The 24,977-nt window shown below is 44.6% G+C and overlaps 1 protein-coding gene across 3 annotated transcripts in view; it reads right to left on the bottom strand.

Moving 5' to 3' along the window:
* Positions 1-813: 813 nt before the first annotated feature.
* The window catches only part of LMO1 (LIM domain only 1), a 64,593-nt gene continuing 40,429 nt past the window's right edge, over positions 814-24,977 (bottom strand). For all 3 annotated transcript variants that reach the window (XM_074841946.1, XM_074841945.1, XM_074841944.1), the window contains exons 2-4: positions 17,548-17,761; positions 5,984-6,109; positions 814-1,263 (exon numbers count right to left, since the gene is read on the bottom strand). In XM_074841946.1, coding sequence (XP_074698047.1) covers positions 1,158-1,263; positions 5,984-6,109; positions 17,548-17,753 — 438 coding nt within the window. In that variant the 5' untranslated portion in view covers positions 17,754-17,761 and the 3' untranslated portion in view covers positions 814-1,157. The remainder of the gene's footprint in view (positions 1,264-5,983; positions 6,110-17,547; positions 17,762-24,977) is intronic.

The raw sequence follows: 24,977 nt of genomic DNA, 5'->3' as shown, positions 1-24,977 counted from the left end.
CTGTATTAAAGTGACACTCACCATACAAAGGAATGTGTTTGGTACAGTCCAGTGGGTTGCACATGAATTGCATAACCTTGAAAATCATTGCACAAAGCATCGCAGCAGGAACACAGTTCAGAGCTTTTCTATGGGAGATGCTTCAAATCCGATCGCTTTCGTTACGTGGGAGGTCAAAGCACCTGGAACAGAGGCAGAAAGGGCTGTGAAAAGGGATGCTGCGTCAGCGCCCAGATGCGCTTGAACCCTGACATCAGCTCTCGCAGCAGCTCAGACCTGGACAAGCGATGCCCCACAGGAAAACCCTGCTGCCCATCAAAGCCTTGAAATAAATATTCTGATCAATGCCTGGGCACCTGTTGGCAGGGCTGGAGGGAGCCTGTTCCTCGCAGCCCAGACTGGAGGCACCGTATCAGCTGGCCAACAAGCACTCCTGGCCCTGGAAACGCTCTCTCTAAATTCATTGAGGTGAAAAGCGCGACGCCTCTGAGCCAGCGCCTCAGCACTGCACAGCAGCCTTGGTGGGATGCAGCCAGCGACACCGACGGTGCCCAGGCACCGCCTGCCCGCAGCGCCGTCCCTCTCGCTGTACAGCACCGCAGGCTTTTGGACACAAGTCTCCGCATGGTTCAAGCGGAGAGGTCTAACTGCAGCAGCATTTCTTCCCCCAGTTTGTGTGCATGGACGCCTGCCTCTGTCTGTATTCATGCAGTTTCCAGGGATCTGTGTATAGATTTCTATCTAATAGTCTGCTCAACATCAAGCACAGGAAATACAGGCTTTCACCGCGTGGGGAACAAACCACAGCTAAGATGACCAGGAAACATTCATAATTTTTAATTCACACCAGTAATAAAATTGCATTACATTTTTCATAAAATAAATGTTCCAGTTTATATACAGAAAACAGACTGTACAGAGCCCTCCCCCAGACCCCAAAAACTCACAAACATACAGGCAATGCAGTGCTCAGCTAAGCAGGCACAACTGTACATCTAAAATTGTAACTGCTTTGTGTTGGGGGGGAAAAGTACTACAATGTATATAGTCCTCTCTGGACCAAGAATTAAAAAAATATTGCAGGCAAGCTGACAGGCGCCCTCGCTGCTGGCGCGGCCGAGTGCCCATCCCACAGTGCTTCAGCGAAGCAGGGTTTGTTATTGAACCTGGGACTCGAAGCTCCCGTTCAGCTGCCCTTCCTCATAGTCCATCTGACACAAGATCATGTTGTTCTTCAGGAAAAATTTGTCTCCCACACAGAATCTGGAAGATAAAAAGAATTAACGGATATAAGTATGAACAGAGGTTAGAGAACAGGGGGAATTTGAGGCTGCCTGGGTCTGAAGGTGACGCTGGGGACCAGAGTTTGATTTCCAGCTCTGCTGATGGCGCGGCACCCCGGGAAAGCCCACGTGCTTCTTCCCTGCTCCCCCTTCCCAGCAGGCGCCCGGGGGTTTTGTGTCCCTTCTCCCGGCACGGTGGTGCTCAGCTCCCAGGCCACGCCCGTACGAAGGGAGGAGGCCAGGGGCAGATAAGGGGTTTGTCCCTGCAGATGAGAGGTGTCGGCTCTACAACCGGGAAATCAAACGGGCAATATTACACAGAGACTATTTGAAGTTTTTGCTGGTATCCACATTTCCACGGTTCCCTCGGGTGAGGCAGTATTTACACTAATTTCCAGGGAAGGACTGGCTATTAAGTCCTTCCTCACCCCCTTGTGTACAGTGCTGAACAATAAATAGAAATTTCCTGGTGGCTGGACTCCTAACCTTTATCTTCATTGAGCGAAGGGCACTGCTCTCTATATACCATGTAAATTGTTCTGTTTGTCTTCAAGTTGACAGAGAGGCTTGTGATATTTAACAATTTTATTTGACCATTAAGGTCAAAAAAGTTCCAGATATAAGATCTGAGAGGTGTGAATTGACAGCCCATAGCTTTTTCCCCCTGCCTGCTTGCTCAAGAATCAGAAGCTAATCTTTACTTCTTAAGAAAACAAATAACGCTCTTTGCACCCAATTCAGGGGCTGGTTTTGGTCCATCACACACAGAGCACAGGGCTGTGCCTCCCTGCCCCAAGCACCAAGTCTTAAATCAGCACCAGGACCCTAAAGCAGAGGCACACCCCGGCCACTCTGCTGAAAGGCAGCTCTGAACTGAGAGGAACGGGTAGGTACCAGCCTCCAGTGAGGCCAAATATTTACTGAGCTTTGAAGGAAGATCAGTGGAGATGACCCTATCCTCAGGAGACTTAGCAGACCTCAAATGGCCATCTCCTCTGCTCCCAGGCAGAGCTTTGGCAGGAACATTGCCTACTCCTTGTCTAAAATGCTTTCTAGATTTGTAACTCGGGCAGAGCATCTCCATAAAACTGAGTATTTTCTGCTACAAGAACAGGACTGATCATTTTAGAGCTCCTTTATAGGTCCGACATGGGTACAAGTTTTCTCCAACTGGACACCTGCAAATAAGCTGATTAATTTGCCAAGTCAATACAGAGAACTGGGCACTGGTTCTCACTTTATATGATTTCACTGGAGACCTTCCATCCTCTTCCCTCTGTGACACATGCTTTAGTAGTACAGAAATTCAACCTTTTTTTGTATATTAAAAAGCTAAAAATTAATCTCAATTTAAATTAATGGCTTTTATGCTAAAAACTGTACTGCACACACTCTCCTTAATACCACCTTCCCCACCAGTAGGTTTACTCACTATAGATAACAGACAGCTGCTTGCTTTTTGCTACTTATTCCTACTTCAAGTACAATATAAATCTCCAGGAAAAGAAATGCAAAAATTACTCTTGCTACCAGCATCATCAACAGCTGTCTCTTGCTAAACCTGGCTTGGGTCTAGAGGAGCCAAAGAAGGAGCTGGAGAACTAGGGAGTTGGGTGTGTGTGTGTGTATGAGCACATGGGAACTAAAACGCACAGCAGGGTTACCCCGAGACCCTGTGAAGGTTGGGGAGAAAGGCTCAATTCAGTGGAAAAGAGACTATTGCAGACCTGCCAGTCCTGCAAACCCAGCAGTAAACTAGGATCTCTTCAGCTGATCCATCGCAACTAGAGACAGAGGATTTAGCAGGGCAGCTTCAGACCCAGTTTCGCGTGTCCCAGCGCAGAGCTCTCTTCCGAGCGAGATGTGGGGCTGCAGCGCCAGCCCCCATGCTCAGAGCAGGTCTGTTGCAGCACCCGTCTGGCCGATCGAGTTCCATCCAGCAGCAGCGAGGAACAGGCACTGAACATACCCTGCCATTTCTACAGAGTGATTTTCTTCTGAGCAAAACCACATTTTCGATAATGGCAACACAAGCGGCTGGATTTCCTGCAACCCTTGTAACACTGACCTATTAGCCACTTACAGCAGTGACCAACTTTTATTCAGTATTGTGACAAGCAGTGTTGACCTTGGAACAGTTTAAAGCACTGTAGGCTGAGTAGTGTTGCGGGACTTGCTGCAAACCTGATGTTTTGGAGAATGAAGCTAATGAAAACACTGCACACTCGACAAAAATATTAGAGATTTTGCTCTGATGGATTTAACACTCTACACAGAGTCTAGCTACAAAAGGGCAAGTAAGCTGGAAGAGAACTAGAGAAAGGTTTTAATAATCAAATCTTTTCACAGCTAAAGAACGAGGTGGTGTTTCAGGTGGGATTTCTGATTCAGAACTAGTTTTGGCATCCACCTCTGCAGTTTTGACTTTAGGGTTACTTAAATTCACAGTTCTCAGTTCAGCTTCCAATGTCGTCTATTACAGGAGCACTTCCATTCTACCCTTTCAGGCCAAAATCTCTAGAGGATAGGTCATAAAAGTTTTCAGCCTTCTGATCCCAGCCAAAAATAACATCTACGCTTAGCTCTACACTGTCTACTCAGACCATCTTTCAGAAAAACTCAGCTCCTCCCACTGGGCAAATACTTTGTGCATCAAAGCAGGACTCTGCCAGAACAGGGGGACTACCTGCGCTTTCCTGCCAGGCAGTGACAGCAGATGGAGGTTACTTTAAGGGCAGAGGAGGACTGCATTTTGCACTGAGTGCAGTAACAGTGTTAGCAGTCACAGAGAGGAGAGAGGTGCTTTGGAGCCTTTGTAATAAAGGGTGAAATTTAAAGGAAATTTCTGAAAATGAAAACTAGGTGGTACCAGGCTTTTCCAAGAGAGAAGCTGGGGTAAAGTAGGGGTTTGATGACAAACACTCACCCTGCAGATTCCAGGGCCAACCCAGCACTCCTGCCTGTGCAGCCCAGAGCTGTGACTTGCCCCTGCCAGAAGGGACATTTGCGAGGCTCTAGCCCTAGTAGTGGTGGGGAGCCTGGGAGCACCCCTCTCCTGCCCGGCCTTCATCGGCAGGCTGAAGAAAGCTGAGCCTGAGGGCTGAGCCTGGCAGCACCCCGCAACACTTCCGAGTCTGGAAACAAAACCCCACGAGCACCAGCGACTTCAGCTGTGTGAAGAAAGACCATCTTTGGGGAAGAAACGTATTAGCAAACAGGGCCACGCTGCTGACCGGGAATCACGGCGGTTTCAGGAGCATGTTCCAGAGTGGCAACGCAAGAGTGGGCAACTGGCAGATTGAGTGCGGCTGCTGGGAAGGAGCCCCAGGCCAGGAGCCACTAGATGTCACTGCCGCCTCGGCACTGCCACCGCGCCCGTGGACCAGCCACCATTCCTTGGAGTTTTCTACCTCGAACAAACACCGCCTCTGCCTTCAATAACGGGACTGAGTAAAGCCAACCGAGTGACAAACGGCTTGCCCGTTTCTCCTCTTCCATGCTCTGACACCAACCAGCCGCAACCCCGTTCATCCCCATGAACTAAGCCACTGTCAGAAGGCATGGAAGGAGAATCAGCCCCCAGTTTGCACGGTCTCCCAAGCTTAGTGGGAAAGGTGGCAGGGGTTTGTGTCCACACGTGCACTGTGTATGGCTACTTCATTAGAGATCCCACCGTGACTTTTGTTCTAGGGTGAGCGATGATTTTTTAAGTCAGGCTTTTAGCTTGACTTTTACAGAATTACATTCTCCATCTTCCCAAGAGTTTTGTTATCTCTACCACACCTTCACACAGGCGCCTCCTAGTTTCACCTTTGGGAAACACAACCACAAGTCCAGAACAGGAACCCCAGCACAACGCTTGAGCCCTGGCCATTCACTACAGCCTGACTAAACAAGCAGTAAGAACAACAAGCACTTTCAGGCCTGTCTTGCACAAGAATGGACGGATGCATCAGAAGGCAACACTATCACATCTGGTTCTGTGGGCTTCCATTCTGCCTACAATGACCAACAAACAGGGTGCTGGGAAGATTTTTGACAGCCCTCCCAAATTCAGCTGGTTACAAGTAGCCCAAGTGAAAACTTTGTGCATGACCCTTTATTATTCTCCTTGATGTGCATTTTCCACTGGGTAAAACCCAGAAGAAATACACAAGCCCCACTCAAAATTACACCACTAAGATCCCCTATTAATTACGCAACAACTAAAGGGATCTGTTCCTAGTGTTGGAAAGGGCTTATGTGGAGTATTTTTCTCCTTCCTTCCCTTCTCTTTCTCCTTCTTCTTCACCATCCCCAGTTTTGAGCCTGTCAGAAACATGATTTAAGCAAAATAACATCAGTTTGCCAGAGGAGGTCCATTCTCCATCGTCTGTGTTCTGCAAAGAGGGCAGCTCCTGAAAGGACACTGAAGCAGTTTGTTTTATTCAGCAGCAGCTGCGCTGCCGTATAACCATGGCCAGATCTGCAGTCTGTGTGCTCCCCCTCGCCCCTCCAACTCCCACCAGCTCCAAGGGGATTTGCAGTACAGGGGCTACAGGTACTTACATGGATCACCCAGGTCAGCCTAATAAACCAGCCCGAGCCATGACAGCAGACTGTGAGCCCCAGACAGGTAGTGCGGCTCAAAGATTTCCCCTATTTTGCAGGCAAAGGTATAAATTAGTTTGTGTTTGTGTGTATAATAACTGTGTCCTCACCGCTGGTTGCAGAGCTGACAGGCAAAGCAGTCCAAATGGTAAACATTATCTCTGGCCCTCATCACCATCTCAAAGGCAGGGATCAGTTTACTGCAGGCAGCACAATTCCCGGTGGTACCAAAGAGCCTGCCAAAGAAGCACAATCATTAGAAGCCATTTTAATTAAATGGTGGAAGGACTAATTAAGTGTAATTAGCAGTATCAAATACTGTATTGCACCAATAAATAGAAGTTGCAGTCTCCATTTCGCTGACCAACCAGTGTGCAGGAACTTGGGATAAAACTGCCTGGTGAGCAGGCTCTGATTGTTGAGATGAAACTTCATTTGGTTTGTGAGCCTAGGGCTAATTTGCTGTCTAATGGAGAAAAGCATTAAACACTTAAGAGCACTATTTTGGGGCTCACAAAATTTCAGTCAAAAACTATCTGCCTCTCTGCAGCGGTGGGGTAGGTGCTCGGAGCCGTCCATCCTCCTCCACGTGCACTTGCCCCGTCTGCGCTTGACTGCGACCTAACAGAGGGATAGGCTGGCAGCCTCTCGCAGCAAGACGCAGAAGACCTGCAAACTTTGCCAACCCTGGCAGGCAACGCTATAATATAGCTCTGGAAGAACCTCACTTACCTGCTGTTTAAAACAAAAAAGCACAATTTCTCTTGCAATGAGTACACAAGCATTTTGTGAGGCATCTCAGAGAGCAAGCCCTCCTCCCTGGGTGTGCCCCCCTCCTCCTGCCTCCATGTCCCTCCCGGGAGCCAGCTAAGCCCTTCCACCACAGCCTGAACAGCATGCTCAGCCGTTCCACTTCAGCTCCCTGGTCCTCCAGGACAGCCCTTCAGCACTGGAAGCTTTGCCATTTTCATCTTGGCTTTCACTATCTGTCTCCCCAGATGTCTGCTGCTGTTACAGCTCCCGCCGGGGGACTCAACCAAGACTGCAGCATCCTTCCCCCAGCCTCCTTCTCCAAGATGTCCCTGCAGACCCCCGCGCGCGCCAGGGGCAGCACGCCACTGCGACGTTAAAGCCACATGAACCAGCTCGGGCACGAATCAACAGGCCAAGAAAACCAAGTTTCACCTGAGACTGTGGTCAATACGCATGTGGTTAGTTACTTTGCTTAGGAGATGATAAAAATTGTACTCTTGGGGTGATGAACCTCAAGACATACGATTCCTGCTGACCATTAGCTCTGCACACGCAACGCGTCGCTGCCTGCAGACAGATTTGGGCTCGTGGTTTGTTTCAAGCCATTGGTTCTGGCTGATTCCACAACACGCAGATGAGAAGCATCAGAAAATCTATAACCAATTTCCAAACCTGCAATTTGCCAAGCTAATCAATACTAATTATTACTGGCCAGTAATTGTGGATTAAAACACCCAGCAATGTTATAGAAACCTCCCACCCTCCCACAGTGCCATGCTACTGAAGTCAGCTTGCTCTTCAGCTATAAAAAAAGGCTACCCTTATTTTTCATTAGAAGTGGTATCAGTGGTCTTTCATTAGGCCTGGCTGGAAAACCCCAAGACTTCCTATGAAGAAACAGCACTACTTTTTCCCTGAAAGTTAAACAATGCAAACAAAACAGAAACACTTGTGCAGGACAGAAAAATCACAAAGGGAGTACCAAAATTTCTTCCCCTGTGACTCCATCATATGAAGGCTGAAAGGCAGAGTGAAATCCCAGCTATATAGTTTGCACTGGCAAACTCAGACCATGTAATTAGTCATGGGGCAGCCCCTTTCTCCCTGTGAGCTGGCTCCGGCTCACTCCTGCTCATGCAGGCAGGCAGGCAGGCAGGGGAGGCAGCTGAGCACGGTGCTTGGCTGCCTAATGCTAGCAGACCGGACTGAAAAAATGTGGCACTGAAAAGCATGCAGGTCTCCACCCCGAAACGCCCTGACTCTCATTCAGTACCCACTCACAAATCAAGCCATTAATACAGACATCCCTCCCTCCCTCCCCTCCCCTCCCCAGTGTAGCTGCTCCCTTCTACAGAACCTCACTTGGGCATAGCAAAACCTGACAGGTTTTGCCAGAGTTTTGCCATTTTCGATAAAAGCCAGCATCCGTTTTTAGAGTACCCAAGTCACAGCAAACTCAAAAACTGAGTCCAATATGTTAGGAAGGGAAACTGGGAGGTTAATCCTAGATTTGCTCTGTGCCCAGCACTGCTACATGCACAAGTATAAAATATCCATTATTCATTAGCATCACAGTTGTGTGGAGCTCAATCTAGATTAAACAAAATAAAGGGGCCCCAGACAGCACCATTTGCATTGTTAAGCAGGCGCTTTTCTTCAGCCTTCAAATGGGAGACTTTTCTAAATGGAAATGATGGGGAAATTTGGACAGATGTTCACTTAACTATTTAAACAGTTAGCTTAAGAAACATGAAAAATGTATTTGGCATCGTATTCACCTGTCTCCTTTCAGGGGTTTTGGGGGTAAACCAATTGTTAAACAGCTTTGACTGTTTGCATAAGATCTGAAGCTTATGTTCTGTCCAGCTGAAATCGTGTCGCCTTCTAATGTCTACATAAACATAGCTTCCAGCTAGTCAGTGTGCTGATCTTTTTCTCTTCTATCAAGTTTCACAGTCCTCCATACCCTCCCTTTCCCAACAGATGAACATTTCACACTTATTCTAGCACTTCCTAATTTTAATCTGCTTTTCAGGGAGTGATTTAGAACCTTGTATATTCACCGTGCTTCTAAAAATACACTGTAACTTATAGCTCAGTGAACATGATTTTTTTTATTAATCTGCTGGAAGAAAAAGTAAAATGAACACAGGCTTTTGCCTTTTTTGTTTGCTTGTAAAAAACCTACCACCTCTGATATCTACTTACGCAGAAGCTACTTGAGCTGAAACTTTCTGAGGTGGGGAGTTTAACATGATTGGAGGAGGGAGAGAAGACAAGGAGCAGGAGAAAAATCTTCTACCCCAAGCCCCATCTGTGGTTTAATTTAAAATAACCCCACATGAACAAACTGATCTGCATTCTGTCCCCCAGACACCTTCATAACAGATGCAATACTCTCTCGCACATTCACACGCACAAAGTTGAAGCGCATTAGAAAAATCTATCAGATGCTCCGCATCTACTTACCAGCTTGGTGCCATTGGAATAAAAGAAGCTGGAAATACAGAAAGGTTTTAGTTTGGAGTTGTTTTGCTTCTTCTAAAAACCGTTTTTTTTTTTTCTTTCACCTCCCTTTGAAGTTAAAAGGCAACAATTTTTAAGTACATATTTATTCCCCCTTATGTAACAGAAAGACCTAGCCAGCTTGTAAATAAGCATAGACTATGCAGATTTAAAATTTAGCACAATTAAACTTTTACCCTGTGGTAGTAATTATGTTTAATGGCTCTTAGCCTGAACTTAACCATGTCTATTGTTGTCAGCCAGTCTAAAAGCAGGAGTTTGTCCAAGGACAATTTTCTGTAGTTTATAGGCACACTAAAAAACCCGCTACACACTGTTCTCATTGGCCATTGATGTCAGTGTGTATAGTAAAAATTAAAGCTAATTGGCATACAGGAGCAGCCGTGAATGCAAATGAATTAATGAGAAAAGAAGGGAGCGCTCCTGGAAGCGGTAGGCAACTGTCAAAGGATGCTTTTTATGTAGTCTTGTCTAGGCTAAAGAGTAGCCTTCTGCACGATGATCCTGACCTCACCAGCTCCACGCATACACCTGAAGTTAATTCAAACTGTAGCAAAGTCCCCCCTGCAGGTTTTGGGGGAAAAAAGAATGGTAAAGGGTCCTTACCATTCCTTACCTTACCAAAACAGTAAGAAACTTCTCATATGGACATGTTAAGTTTAGCACCTTTTAACAGATTTTTCTTCTCTGACCAAAATGTGCAGGGTGGCTAAACTGAGAACCTAACTGCCTATTTCTGTCACCACTAGAAACAACAATCTGTTTTAGTCATTGCCTACAAGGAGAGGGTCCCCATTTCTTCTCCTCTCTCTAGCTGGTCTCTGACTAGCTAGCAGCTTGCAATCCAGAAAGAGGGAGAAAATCTTTCCTCCACAGAAAGAGTGAAAATTTTGGAGCTGTCACAGGAGACAAAAAAAGAGGAACCAGGATGGGCACATATAAATAATGAGTGGCACAGAAAGGATAGGTTCAGAGTGTCAATCTCATTTTTTTTTCAAACAACACAAGAACAAGACAAGTTCAAATTTAAGCAGCTGAGTTGAGACAGATAACTCCCCAAAACAACAGGCTTTGTCAACACTGAAAGGAAAGAATTGAGAATTGAAAGAGGACTGAACACTTATCTACAGATAAATATCTACATTTGTAGATATTGTGTACAGCTACATATTTCTCTATATATCTGTATATCCAGGTTATCTGGATATACAAAAGTTTTTGAAGAGCTACTGAACCCCTTGCTAGTAGGACCCCCTCCTCTCCAGCTAGTAGGTGAAATAGGTTTTCCCATACACCTTCTTTATATGCCTGCTGCCATTTATTTCCTAGCTCCATCAGAATTAGCTGTAGAACAACACTTGCTTTACGAATCTGAAACTTGTCATGAAAAAAAAAAAGGTTTTGCCCTTACCATTTGAGACAAACCAACAACTAGTCTTCCAGTGAGGATGACTCTTAACAGCTTTCAATCAGTATTTTTCCCATCTGTGGATACTAGAAATATGCTGAGCTACAAGTCTGATTTGACCAAAGCATTGAATGTGCCAATAATTGCAGGGAAAGCCTGAACATCACTTAAAAAGATAAAAAGAATAAGCTTAAAAGCAACTTCAGACTCGAGGTTCCCAACTTCCCTGTAATCAACCTTTGTGTAATATTCAGAGAAAGCCTCAGCGATAGGCATTTCAGCACAGTAAATACATATTAGCTGGTGCACCCTCCTATCCAGGACACCATTGTCAGTGCTGCAGTGGCAAGTCATGTCAGCTGAAGGAAAGGAAATGCATTTTGATACTAATGAAGTTGGTCAAGCTGTCCCCTCATGAAGCCTTCAAGTTCAATCCCAAAGAATTTACATCTTGCATGCCAAAGGTTTTGGCATTCATGGATAGCATAGCGGGAGGAGTTGAACCAGCACAGTACAAAAAATCCCTCTGGTCAAGTGTCCACACTAGTTCAGAGATTACTGGGCATAAACTTCAAGGTTGCTCAAGGGCATCAGTTTTCAGTTGAAGAACGCATCTGAATGTTCACTTATTTTTACTCCTTTGGTCTCTCCCTCTGTATTTTCAGTGGGGGTGGGACTCTTAGCAGGTAGAAGTCCAAGTCCTCCTCCCCTGCCCCAACCTTTCTTATCCGATAACTGAAGCCACTGACCTTAAAACCCACCTGTCTCTGGCACTGCTGAGCACATGTGCAACAGTGTCCTCTTAGGGGATTTTAAAAACAGCAATCAGAAAACTGCAAGGTTGAAAGTGCTAGAGGCGTGCTAGTATACCACAGCCAGGCAGAATTACTCCCCATAAGCTTTCCTCCTCACGGGGAAGTTGTGGAGAAGGAAAAAAAGAGGGGGAAAAAAGCAAATGAACAAACCAAGCATTGCTTGTTTATCCTGAAAGGCATGGGCTGTGAGAAACTCCTGGACCAGCTACTATGGAGAAAAAACCTGCTTTAACATCACAAAGCACAGCAATGTTGCCAAGACACATTGTATTTTGAGCCTAATTAATCCTCCTTAATCTGTATAGATACCAAGTGTAGAAGTGAGGGTATCCTACATAGCATGCAAGACGCTCCCTGTTGCAATGCAAGAACAGCACTTCAATTTAGCAACATTTTTAGGCTCTGAGCACATATCATTTGTTCAGCCATGCTGCATTATACCTCTCCTCCCCACGCTAAACATGTCCCTTGAAAAGCAGGCAGGGCACGCTCTTGGTGCATGCACGCACACTACGCTCCTCTGGTGGAAAAAAATCCTGAAGACTCTCCTTGCTGCTTCAAAGGTGTTGGAGCTTCTGCAGGCTGAAGCTACATTCAGAGTATTAGTGATGTCTCTGGTAGATTAACTTAAATTTTGCTAGTTGCGGCATGCACTTCTCAGTTCCTGAAAACTTGTGCTTACACGTCCAACCGTGGTTTAATGGTTTGGATGAGGGCTATTGTTAACCAATTCGGGGAAGCCGACCAGAAGGAGGGTATTTGCCTGCATCCTCCTGTGTCAAAGAACAGGGTGCCTGTGTTTATGCAAGGTTGTTTTTCATATCCCACAACAAAATTAAACCCTGCACATTTGTCAGATACAGAACACTTCACCTAAAGGGCTCCCAAAGTGATTCACTGACAGAATGAACCTGCTGGGGCATTCAGAGCAGAGCAAAAACCAGTATCCAACAACTGGAAACCCCAGTACCGGGCAGCTGACTCGTTTGGAGTAGGAGGTGCCCAGGGTGGAGTTCAAGCCTCCAGGATACAAACAGTGCTAAGGGTGCCAGTGCCAGGGGATGGCAGTCCTGCCAGGACATCTCCGTCCCTCAGACGAGGTGTGCAGGGCTGCACCCCTGCCAGAGGCACCAACGCCACGCTCGGGCCTCAGCACCAATGCAACCTCAGCACGGCAGCACTGATCAAAACACTCAGGAAGTCGGGTGAAAAGAATTTCCATGAAATCCACTAAGAACAGCATCAGGGCTCCCCGGAAAGCCCTTCTCTCTTACTGATTCACCATCATTTTTTAATGCAGGTTTTGAGCTTTCTTTGGAGTCTAATTAAGGCCCTAATCAGTTTAAATGATGAAAAACTCTCCCAACACCAGCATATCAAACATGCAGAAGCGACAGTTCTGCTCCTGTCAAAGCAAGGCTGACTTGCCTTTGCTCGTGTGAGGGCACCATGCTGAGTAAAAAGGAAAAATCACGTTCTTCATCAGCACTTCACAGTGAAATTTAAGTTGTCAGTTCCTCCCGGGAAATCCTGATGCAACACCCAAACTGTCCCTGTGAACCAGAGCTTGGTGAATGTTTAATTACGCCGAGGAACAAACACACATTGCTGCGTGGGGGCTGTGAGGAGCCATCCGAGCTGCATGCTAAGCTTCTCTGTCCCAGAAGCAGTTTCTTCAATAGCATTTGCTTATCAAAAATAATTAGAGGTAGGAATGCTGGAGCTGTGACTATGAAACAAATAGTAAATCTATTTGCTCAGACGAAATATATCGAAAGATACATCGAAAGACACAGCTGGAGACTGAGGTGATACCGCAAGGATAACAACTCGAGATCCAATTTCATCTTTCATGATTAAAAAATGAGCAAGAAAGTGTTTTATGAAATGTGAAGGTTAACAAATGTTCCTTCACAAGCAATGACGACAGTTTATCTTTTGAAACAAATGATCAGGCTGTGGTCTGCTAGCAGCTCCTGAAATACATTTGAAAGATTTCTTCTAAAAACCCACCGAGGACCAGCGCACACGGCCGGCAGCCCACGGCACTGCCAACACCTCGGAGGAAGACGGCTCCAAAGTGACGCTGAGGCAGTAGGGCAGGAGCCAGCCACACTCCCTCCCAGAGCCCTGCCCCACGCCGACGGCATAAGTCCTGAAGTTCATCCCTGTCCCTGATCCCTGCAGCGGTCGTGGCCCAATGACACCTGTCTGCAGCAGGGGGGGCACAGGCAGGGTCCCAGACCTGCAAATTAACAGCCACCTCAACTGAGTTTCTAAAGCTGCCCAAAATATTGCATGAGCCCCTTCTGTCTATAGGTAAGCACCTATACATTGCTGCCTCCGCAGCGATGAGGCAAGCGGGAGCCTGGTGCTGGGTAGTAACGGCTGGGTCTTCACAGTCACGGGCAGGAACAGGCCTGCTGCAGGCTCGTAGATGGAGACTGAGCAAGCGGAGGGGAAAGCACGTCTCACCAGGTAACAAAGCACGTATTCCTAAACGGCACAATCAGCTCAGGCAAAATCAGAGAAACACTGGTCTGTAAAGAGATTATGAAACACCAATTTTTTTCCTCCTGGTCATTACACAGCAGTATTCCTCCTGGATTTCAGATATAAAAGATGCATATACTTACATTTATGGGTGCAAAATCAGTCTAGCTTTTAATTTTTCACATGATGGTTGACCTACTAAATATCAGTGCAATATTCACCCTGTTCTTATTCAAAGGCATATAGAGGAAGTGGCCAACAATAAGTTCCTTTGACTGTCCTCCAGATAAGGTACTCCCTTTATGGTGCGAGTACAGTGTAAAGTACAAAAACTTATTTTTAGGAACGAATTCTGCTGAAATTTGACTAGTAGAACAAATACCATGAGTTGTTTAATGAGGAAAAGATAGATGTGGATGGAGGCTCTAAAACTATTAAAGTGAAGGAATTACATAATGATGGGAATGGGTAATTCTCCAAGAAGAAAAATTCAAATTACCAGGAGTGAACAGACAGTAGAGAAGATGGTGATGGCAACTTTAGTTCCTTCTATTAATAGAAGTAATAGTTAAAATTGAGAGAGAAAGAAATATTACGTGTAGAAAGCAACAGAAGTTGTTTTAAAGTAAAAAAATTGCTTTATACTTCCATAAAATATGGGACTGCATAGCAATGCCCTTATTCCTGTCCTAGGACCCTGGAAGGGTTCCTTAGCATCAGGAGAACAGAAGCCAGGGGTTCAACAGAAAACTCAAATAAATAGTATAAACCTAAATTTACTTATTAGCAAGAACACAAAACATCATAGCTGTAAAGCTGGCCAAACAGCTGAATACAAGTTAACAACTGTGTTACAGAATTGGTGTTATTCCTTCCCACCCGCACCTTTGTCAAATTTCCTGGGATATGACAATTATATTGTTCTTCCCAACAAAAAAACAAGTAAGAAATATTTCTAGTCCTCAAAGATGCTAGAACGGACTAAATCCACATAGGGGAAAAATATTTAAAGGCCATATAAGCCTTCCCTCCACCATTTAACCATGCTGCACAAATAGCAAGAGACTCCCCCCACCTTGGTGGGCCGGGGATTATTCTAACCCAGGAAATGGAGACAGAGGGGCTATGAGACCTCTTCCAGGCACAGAACAAGTTTGTTTCAGAGACCACACTGGTGCTGTGACAGAAGCTGCATGGACATGGTCAAACACTAGCCCCAACTGTTGCCTTCCATGTTTTATGTCATGAATTGCCCTCTCCTCAAAGACGAGACGTGGGCCATCTCCTGGGGTCTGCAACTCCTGGCCTCTTTCCCATCTCTAACACAGGCTTCTGGTGTGCCCCAGAAAGTCCTGCCATCTGGGACCAGTGAGAAGATCACAGATTGAGCTTATCTACCTCAAAGCAGCATTCTGAGGGTAAACCAAGGAAGGAAAGAAATGCTCTATACCTGCAGTGATAAAACGGTTCTTCTAAGTTTAACAGCATCAATACTGCTCTCCTTCAGCACTTTAACATGTCTGATTTGATCCTGCATGTTATTTTTGTTATGAAACTAGAACAAACCAGTCGGTATGGTGCTTATTAAATGGACAAAACATGGGGTAGCTCATAGGTCTCAAAAAGCAAATGTAGATGGGAATCACCACCCATATGACTATTTCTACATGGGTTCTGTAACATGTAGAATAACGCTGAATATCTATCTTTCAGGTCAGACTAAAAAAAACCCAAAACCAAACCAAACACAGCACTGTATATCAAGTCCACAAATGACAAAGTCTAGAGAAGTGATAAATAATGAAGAGGAGGATGACTGATGGAGAGACCTGGATTGCTTAGCAAGCTGGGTGCAAACAAGATAAAGAAAAGATAAAGTGTAAACAAGATAAAATATAAAGAAACACTCCAGAAACTAATGCAGCCTATGTTTTCTGGAAGGAAGACTATTCCTGAAAGAAGCTCTCCTGAGAAGTTTTGGGGGTCCTTGTGATTAGTACCTAGTATGACCCAATTGTGATCCTGTGATGAAAAGAAATTATGGAACCCTCAACAAGGGACAATCAAGCGCTGTTATATTCTTCATTGACACATCAGAATTATGTCCACAAGACAGAAAGAGTATAGCTGAAATGAAGGAGGGTCGGTGAAGAACCAAAATGCTAATTTGGGGCTAGAAATCTGTTTGTTAAAGAACATTCTGGAGCTCAGTTTTTTCAGCTTCGCACAGACAGGATTAGGGATACTTCAAGAGCAAGTGACTTGTGGCATTAGTAAATACTCAGACTTAAGCAAGGTACAAAAATGATTTCATGATAGTGACAATAGTTAACTCTTTCCTTACCACACCCTTCCTACCTTTCCAAAGGCTGTTCATCCTGTCTTTTCTCCTTCAGATGTGTTCCACCCTTACCCAAGCTCCTCCTCGCTTACTTTTTGGGGACACATCCCACCTAAACCACTGTGGCCCTGCGACTGCTGCCTGTGTGACAGAATTTCAGCTGAGACATTTCATGTGTGCCCTGGAGAGTTTCAGTTCAAACAGGAGCAAAAATCCTCATGTCAGCAGGATGCTCTTCTGCACTGCCCAGCTGAAAGGCAAGGTGGCAGTTCCCATATGGCAGCTTCTTCTTTTCAGCTCAGTGCTTAATCTCTCATCTTTAGAAAGAGAAACTTGTTTGCTCAAGTTCACTAAGAAAATATTTACTAAAGATTTTCAGGCATATGTTTTACATTGAAACACATCTAGCATTGAAAAGCATCTAGCCAGCCTCTGGACACCACAAGGTTAGACAGCATTTTACCTCCCTATCTTAAAATAGCGAGTTGTTTTTGTTTCGCTTCAGATGTGTTTGCTGGTTGAGGTTGCATAGGAAATGCTATCAGTGCTTTGGGGAAAAAAAAAACCAACACACACATTAGCTGGAGATCAAGTACATTCTTCCAAAGGAAAAACAAAGTAAAACTCAGAGTGTTTTGCAGTGTGACCCTCATAAGAATGTTCGCATTAGGCCTGCTGTCTTACTAAAATTAATTTGTGTTTATATAAAGTATTTTGTACAAATCCCCCATACAGACCAGGTAAAAAATCCCATGTGTTGTTATACATTGCAGACACACACCGACAGGGTAGTTCTAATTCAGAGTTAGTGCTGGTCTCTGCAGGCTTCCTCATGAAGAAAATTTTTTTGAAGATCTGTAATTTTGGAGTGGTTTGCTCTGTTTACTTAGGGAAGAGACAAGAGCCCCTTGGGAGGAACCTTACTCAATATAAGCACTAGAAGTCTATCTAAAAGCTATCATTGAAAAAGAAAAGGTAAAGTTTGGTCAGGTCTCAGTCAATATGCAGGAGTACAACATCAAAGATTTGCAAGAAGAATCAACAGTCTCTTCCTAATTTTCTCAGCAAGAACTGTTTGTTCTTGTTGGTTTGTAATAATAAAGACATGCCCTCCTCCTTCTACCTTGACCTAAAAATAGGATTCCACCTCCCTGACCACAAAATACGTTAAGTGCAAATAAAAAGCCATGCTTAGACACAGGAAGAAACTCCAACTTCTTCTGGGCAGGGCTAACCGTGCACATGTACATGTTTTCATAGTAGAGGTTTAGGAAGACAAACAGCTGGCAGCACACTGAGAGGCTTTGGGAAGAGCCCACAGTACGTTCCTCTATTTACCTCAGGTAATCTCTGCGGCAAAGAATGAGATTTGCTTTTGTGTAAAGAGTTGATCCAACCTCTCCAAGACGACAGTCACAGCAGGCACACTTTAGGCAGTCTTCATGCCAATACTTATCCAGAGCCTTCAGCAGGTACCGGTCCTTGATCTTCCGGTTGCAACCAGCGCAGCCCTTCTGCTTCCCCTTGGGTTGTACAGATAACATCGGCACACCTGCAACACAAACCAAGCATTTCATTTAGAAGATATCCAAACAGCTTGAACAGGTTGCCTGCATTTGGGGTAGCAACTTGGGGTAGATCTTTGAGCAAATACTGCTGCTGGTTTCATTACAAGGAGTTCACATTGCAAGAAGCTGACAGTCAAAGGAATTTAAACTTCATTTGCTGTCGCGGGTTAAGTGGAAGTGTGACACTTGCAGGAATGCAGCCCTTTTTTCCTAAGGGTAGGGCTGACACAAAGCACCAGACTTTTTTTAATTAACATCTTGCAGCAGAATAAACTGGCTGCAATTTCAACATTTGCTTTTTCCCTCATTACCAGTACCCTTGTGTTCTTAATTACCTGTCACAGGCAATTAAGAAGATCAGAAGGGCCACCACTGTATGTACCCCCAGTCCAAACGTCTTGGCTGGATCAAGCTTGATAGGGAAAGGAGAGGAGCGGGTATAAAAAGATGTGGTACACCACTGCTTTTCCTTTCTTGTGAACCCCACTGGTCACAGAGGCCTCGGTGAAAGCTAAAGCAGCCCAGAGGCTGCTTGAAAATAGGTGTTACTCAAAAGCTCTTGAGGACTGCTGAGAATAACCCAACCAGTGCCCTTCTACCACTAGTGAAGCCATGCTCCTTAAGCAAAGAAGAGCCTTCTTTCCCCTCTTGTACCTCTGGAGAAGGTAGTAAAAAGCCAGGAGTTTTCTCCTCTCTGGAAACCCCTGCTCGGACTGCAAAGCAAGCATGAGCTAGCTAGGTATAAGGTGGTGACAGGACATTCAAGTCACTAGGCTGGTGGAGACTGGCTGTGACCACCTTCCTCACACTACCATCTCCAGTTTTTTCCTGTCCTCCACGCAGCTAGTGTCTCCCAGGGTGAGCACCGACACAGGTGTGAGACCTGTCGCCCTTCTCAGTTTAAGAGGGAGGCAGGAGAGGATTTTATAGAATCAACAGGCAAGGTGGAATCAGTAGACAAGGATTATACCATGGGGGAGGAAGGTGACAGAAGATGATGAAAGAAGAAATGAGCTCATGAGACACTAGAATCCTGTTTTCTCTGGAGCCTTGTTTTTACTTTGTTACTGATTTTTATTTTTACTTGTGTTAATCACTAAAAATGACAATGTAATGAGCGTGTCTTAGGCTTAACCAATGCAGAGAAGCTGGGAGGGGACACTGGCTACAGTAGCAGATGTCACTGGTTATATACTCTTACAGAAAGTTAAGCCACCATTTCTGTAGGAAGCACCAGATGTCCCAGAAAGTAGCAGGTTGGTAATGGAATTATTAACAGTCCCTTAACCAGAGAGGACTGAGTCAGTGCCACTGTAATAAGTAACATTTGCTGCTTTCTTTAAAAGCCAGGGTGACCTGACGGTGGCTAATGGTCAGCACATGTAAAACCCAGCACTCCTACAGTAATAATTGCTTTGTCAGAGCTGCAAGCAGACGACAATAGCACTTAAGACACCTCTACACAAACAGCAAGGTATTGATCCATTTGTTATCAAAGTGGTCTCAGCAGCATGGAGACAGGTCAAGTAACATTCAAAAACTCTTAAGGCTTAAAGAGCCCTCCTGCTCTTTGCTGCAGCACACTCTAAACCCGCTTGCAAAGTCGATCCAAGCGAACTTTTGACGCCAGTGACGAATACACAATAATTAAGTGAAAACTTAAATCTGTGTTTGACTGCCACACACGCAACCCATAACGCTCTTGAGAGAAATTCTATGTATGCAGCCAGAGAAACACCAGAATGTTTGGAAAAGAGGGAAAAGACAGGGAAGGGTCAGAAGTGTAATACACCACAGGTGCTGGAGGTCAGGCTGCAGAAGTCCTGTGCTCCTGGTGAGAGTTTCTTACGAAAACGAGGGAAGTAGCACCATGGTTCTGGACACAGCACTTTTTGTTGTTGTTGTTGTTTGCAGAGTACATTTCAGGAAGCAAAGAGAAGCTTCACTTTTTGAGTGATTTCTGTTTCAGAAAATTTAAAGCCTTCATTCCATGCCCTCTCCAACTCCACACCAGGAAAACAGCACATCGTGAGAAGCGACTGCCTTATTCTGAGGCAGAGAAGGGCACATACATGAATTTGCATTTGCAAACTGTGTAAGATCAGTACCAGTGATGGAAGTAAATAGTTCGCACCTATGATAACTAAGACCTAGATGTGCAAATTATAATTTAAGTTAGGAGCCCTTGACACCAGTGAGTCATTACCCACCTCCCCAAATAGGCTCTCTAAATGTAAGCTGTGTACCCTTGGAGGCAGAAGAGGATTTCTTACAAGGGGGGTCATCATACAATTCTTTTACAAGGTTCAGCTAGGTAACTTGAGGATCCTGTGTCTGGAGGTGCTGCAGATTTCAAAATGCAGATTCTAGATAACCAGAGCACCTTAAACCCCCTCACAAGAGAAGTGCTGCCTGGGTGGGGTTTCAGATCGTCTCTGTGATTCAGAAATACAAGACCTTCAGCCAGATGGGACCTCCCAAGGCTCTCAGCGCCTCTGAAATGAGTGCCCTTTCAGAGTTGCGGCTGCCCTGACCAGAGTGAGGGGTCCACTGTAACAGCAGCATGGTCAAGCGCAAGGGCAGCTGTGCAGGATGAAACCCTGGCTGGACCATTAGCAGAGGTTGGTTTGATCAGCAAGGGCAGGTTGGCAGGTTAGGAGGGTCTCCTGAGGTGGCCAGCAGGCCTGGACGGCTGTGGGCTGGCTGCAGTGGTGGTTCTTGTTCCATCTGTGGCCCTGACAGCCCTCACTTACCGTGGCCATCTCAGTTCCCCGCTATTGCAAGCACACCATTGTCTTATGAGAGGTTTCTGCGAATAAGGGGGATGTAACACTTTGATTTTCTTCTAATAACTAGCAAAGGAACAGATATATATATTTTTAAACAGTACCTTAAGCAAGGAAAAAAGCTATGTATTTGGTCAGTGTTCAGCAGGGGGCTTTCTAATGAAAAAAGGTACCATTTCAGAGATCATATGATGTTCAAAGCTGCTATTCCCACTCAGATAATAACGAGCAAGGTCAGCCTCTGCTGGTCAGGTTCAGTGTTTTGAAATTACATTTTGGTCTGTGTGGCTTCCCTCCGACATCCCAAGCAACCGGTCTGCACACAGCACACACACCACTACAGAAAGTTGCAACTGCAATTAGCTGGTGAGTTGACACAGCAGGCAAGGTGTGAAACAAAATTTCAAAAACTGCCAAACTTGATCAGCAAGGGTTCCTCAAATGCTTGCCATGTCATTTCCAAGCAACAAGAGAGCAGCATCTCAAAAGCTTAACCCCTTTCACGGTCGGAAGCTTGCAGAGAGAGGATACAGCCAACACCAAACCCCACATTCCTCCTCCTGCCTCCCTTCCAGCAAACCCCAAGCAGCCTGGGCTTTGCAGGCAGGAGCCACCTGGAGAGCTGCTCTTTCTTTTTTGGAAATCTCCCCACTGCAAGACTGCGATGCTGCTTCATTTCTCTATGTAGATTTTTTCCCAGCACTTACCAAAAAATGCCAAGATACCTAGTTCAATCTGATCAGGAGCATGTGGTGTCTAACCAGGGCTGTCAAGAAACAAAGGGCTCACCTTTGACAAGTTCCACATGCGCTCTGTGGGCAAGGATTAGAAAATGAGAAATAGTGTTGCAGAAGTAGAAAAATTAACAGCTGGACACTCACCCATTTAAATGTGTGATCACAAAAGAAATGCTGATTGATTACCAAATTCTGAAAGTGCCATCAAGTTGCTCTCTCCTGTTGCTAGCCATCCATCGCTATCTTTTCTTAGAAACAGTAGATGAAGCCTTTCTATTTTCGGCTACCTACACTCCCTTCTTTGCCCTTTACAACTTAATAGACTTGCTGCTGGTAAATACAAAACAAAACCTGTTCTGAGTGCTCGGAGCTCCAATGCACATTAAAAAATTATAGACACCACCTCTGGACATACTGAAATTTATGGCTGTGTCTAAAGAGGCTGTTATTGTAGTGAGTAATCTAAACTTTACCTCTATTCACAGTCAGACAAACTAGCTTTAATCAGCCTGTATCTTCTCAGTCGGGGTCTTTCTGTAAAATTATTCAGCTGGCTTTATAACATGTGTCCACTAAGTACACCTCTAAATTTTTCTAAGCCATTTTACTGATATTTCTATTCACATAGCAATCAAGCTGCAGTTCCTCTAAGGGCACTGTTCATAAAGCCTTGTTTCCAAGAGAGCCTGGGAACTTTTTATAAATGGTAGACCTTTTAAATAACAGTTATCTGCAATGGTCCTACGGCGTATGGCTCCACAGTGCTCTGGTCTGCAAGAGAGCTACTGGTCTCCTCTGAAAGCATGGAAGTTCACCACCTAATTTCTTTAATGCAACTCTAAAGGTTAATTGGTCTGAAAGAGTAATGCAGGACTGTTAGCTAATGATATATGCCTCAAGGCTTTGCAGCTTGCCTGTATTTTATACAGTCAAGTCCAGAGCATAAAACACAGGTGATATCACCAGGACTTTTCAGACCCCCCTCCAACTTCCCGCAGCCCCCCTTTGGCCTCCCCCTCTCCCACCCGAGCTCTCCGCTACACCCACATGTGCCGAGCGCGAGCGGCAGGAGCTGAAGGCGGTTCTCCTCCACCTGCATTTCATGCCTTGTTAGAGGGGGCTCCGAGAAGTGCCGCCACTGCACTCCTCATTACCACCGCAGAGAACTAAAAACAACCCTAATGAGGAGAGCCAGAGCGTACAGTACGGGGTGGGAGGAGGGACATCCTCCCACACTCCCCAAGGAATCTGGCCAAAATCTTCAATTTGCCATTTATGACAGCTAATTAGTTATTCTATTCAAAATCTTTGCTTTAAATAAAAGAACTAATTATACACAAAGGTCAGTCCCCCACCTCCTGTGAAGCACACATAATTGGCTTATTTCCCCAACATTGTGTGTATGTTTTACACAATGCTTTCAGGCAGATGGCTTTAACTCTTTCCCTCTGCAAATTTTTTGGTGTGGTTTTTTTTTTGGTTGGGGCTTTTTTTTTTTTGGAGGGGGGGGGGGTGTTTGGGTTTTTTTTAAAAAAAAAAAAAACAACTTTTCTTCAGATTAGTTGCTTTTACCATAAAAGCTTGCTCAACAGCGAAGCAGATAACTACACACACACAAAATACATCTACTCTCTCAAAGGTTTGTGACAACCACTACAGCGCTGTGCTTTCAGTGCTGTTGTACAGCACCTTGCACAACACGGTACTGGAATTATGTTTTATTCTTCACCACAAATTCTTGATTGATCTGTGCTTTTCAGACAGTTACCACATTTCTGAACAACTCCTCTGCCAAAGACCACAATTATTGCAGGTTTATGTTACATTTCTTTCTTCTTTTTTTTAAAGGTGGTTTTTGTTTGTTTGTTTTTTAATTTGTGTAAGTGGTTATTATAGGGATGCAGCATTCCAGTGCTAAAAGCAATTCTGGTTTTGGCAGTTTTGGCAGTTGGGTAACTGAGACTAGGTTTCAGAGTTCCACTTGAGAGAAAAAAAATGTTTATTTCTAGCATCAACACTCTTTAAATGAGCCGACCTCCTTTTGCCTGCTAACAAAACCCCCAGCATTTGGCTGCAAAAGATGAAAAAGTAACTGAGGAGTAGGAGTAATCTTATTAATTCCTGTCTCATCACAATAAATAAGCTGCAGTCTTATGTCTTTTATCAGAGGATCTGATATCATTTAAAAGCATTAGAGCCCTGCATCACCCATTTAAGTAAATGCAGACAGTCACTGCCAAAAAGACGCAGTGAATTTCATTCCCTTAAAAAGAAACTCACTTTGTGTTCCCAGTATTGTATTACTCACCTTCTATGAATATTACACCCTGCGAAACAAGTTAAACCATGCACTTCCACTGAACTGAGAGTACACCATCTCAGGCATCTTCACCAAGAATTTCATTGGAAGAATTATGGCCAGCAAGGTGAAACTCATCATGTCATCTGTATATCCAATTAAAACGTTACATTGGGAACACCAGGTACTTGCAACTAAATGCTTACGAACAAGCCTTAGACCATTCATCAAAATTATTCAATGAGTAACCACAATCTTCTTTCATTTCCAGTTTCATGCTGCAATATACAGTGGCTTTAGCAATTCATTTGTGGTATTCTTTCTTCTGAATCACTACTGAACAAATTTTCCAAGCATGGCAAAAAAGTAGTTGGAGAGGGCATTTAATGAGAGAAACAACATTTTGATCAGTACTTCTATTTTAACTGTGCTATAGTCCTCCTCCCAATAACACAGCAATATTTTTGGCCCTATAGTTCAGAACAAGCTTTAGAGAAGCATATTTTAGAGTCTAGTCTCCCCTGGCAGTTTCAGCTGCCTAAAAGTGATCCAAAGCTTCATGACTGGCTTAAACCCCCCTCCAATCTCACATGCAGAGACCCTGTTTTCAAGCCATTTGCTCAGATAGACCAAAATATCCAAAATAATAATTTGCATCATTTGAATCTGTACCAAGGTAGGTCCTGATTCCAGGACACAAGGTTTAGGGTTACAATCTAGATTTTCATTTTCCCAAAAAGTTTTGAGACTTCCAGTACCTGCTTTAAGACTCTATTAAGGAGTAGCTCTTACCAGAGGACAACCTGTAGCTATAAAGGAACACATGGCAGCAGGACTAAATGCAAACCATAATAATTGTTGCTGCAAAACAGTTTCTATAAATCATTTCGGTAAGCAACATTTTCCCTGTGCTCATAAAATATGCTTGTTTGAGGTTTAATTTTTTATAATTGGCATATGTCCAAAGCTTATTCTTAGCACATGTAGTGTTTCAGTAATATCCATTTTTACTGTTTGAAGCCCTGGGAACAGTAAAAAGACATGCAGATCTCTTCCACCTTCAATCTAGTCTGAGAACATTCTGATCGTTTTCTTGATTAGTCACAATTTAGCAGCCTACAGTCTAGCAAAGGTCCTCATTCTAGGTGGCTAGTTCCCTCCTTCAGTGTCTGTAGTAGAAAAAAGTCTGGCAATGGAAAGACTACCCTCAAACCACCTTTCCCACAGTATAAGAACCTCACAGATGAGAAAAGTATTATTAGGGATGACTAGCCTGAAATTCGTCCCATATTCCTCAATATTCCATCAATTTTCAGGTGACCACTGAAAAGACACAAGCTCTTAAGTTTTCTATTCGGGGGGTTTGGGTGTCAAAGCA

Source organism: Strix aluco, chromosome 16 (assembly GCF_031877795.1).
Source record: "Strix aluco isolate bStrAlu1 chromosome 16, bStrAlu1.hap1, whole genome shotgun sequence".
In the NCBI taxonomy this organism is placed as follows: Eukaryota; Metazoa; Chordata; class Aves; order Strigiformes; family Strigidae; genus Strix; species Strix aluco.
The sequence above is the reverse complement of the archived record's forward strand: the minus strand, read 5'-3'. Positions and strand labels throughout refer to the sequence as shown.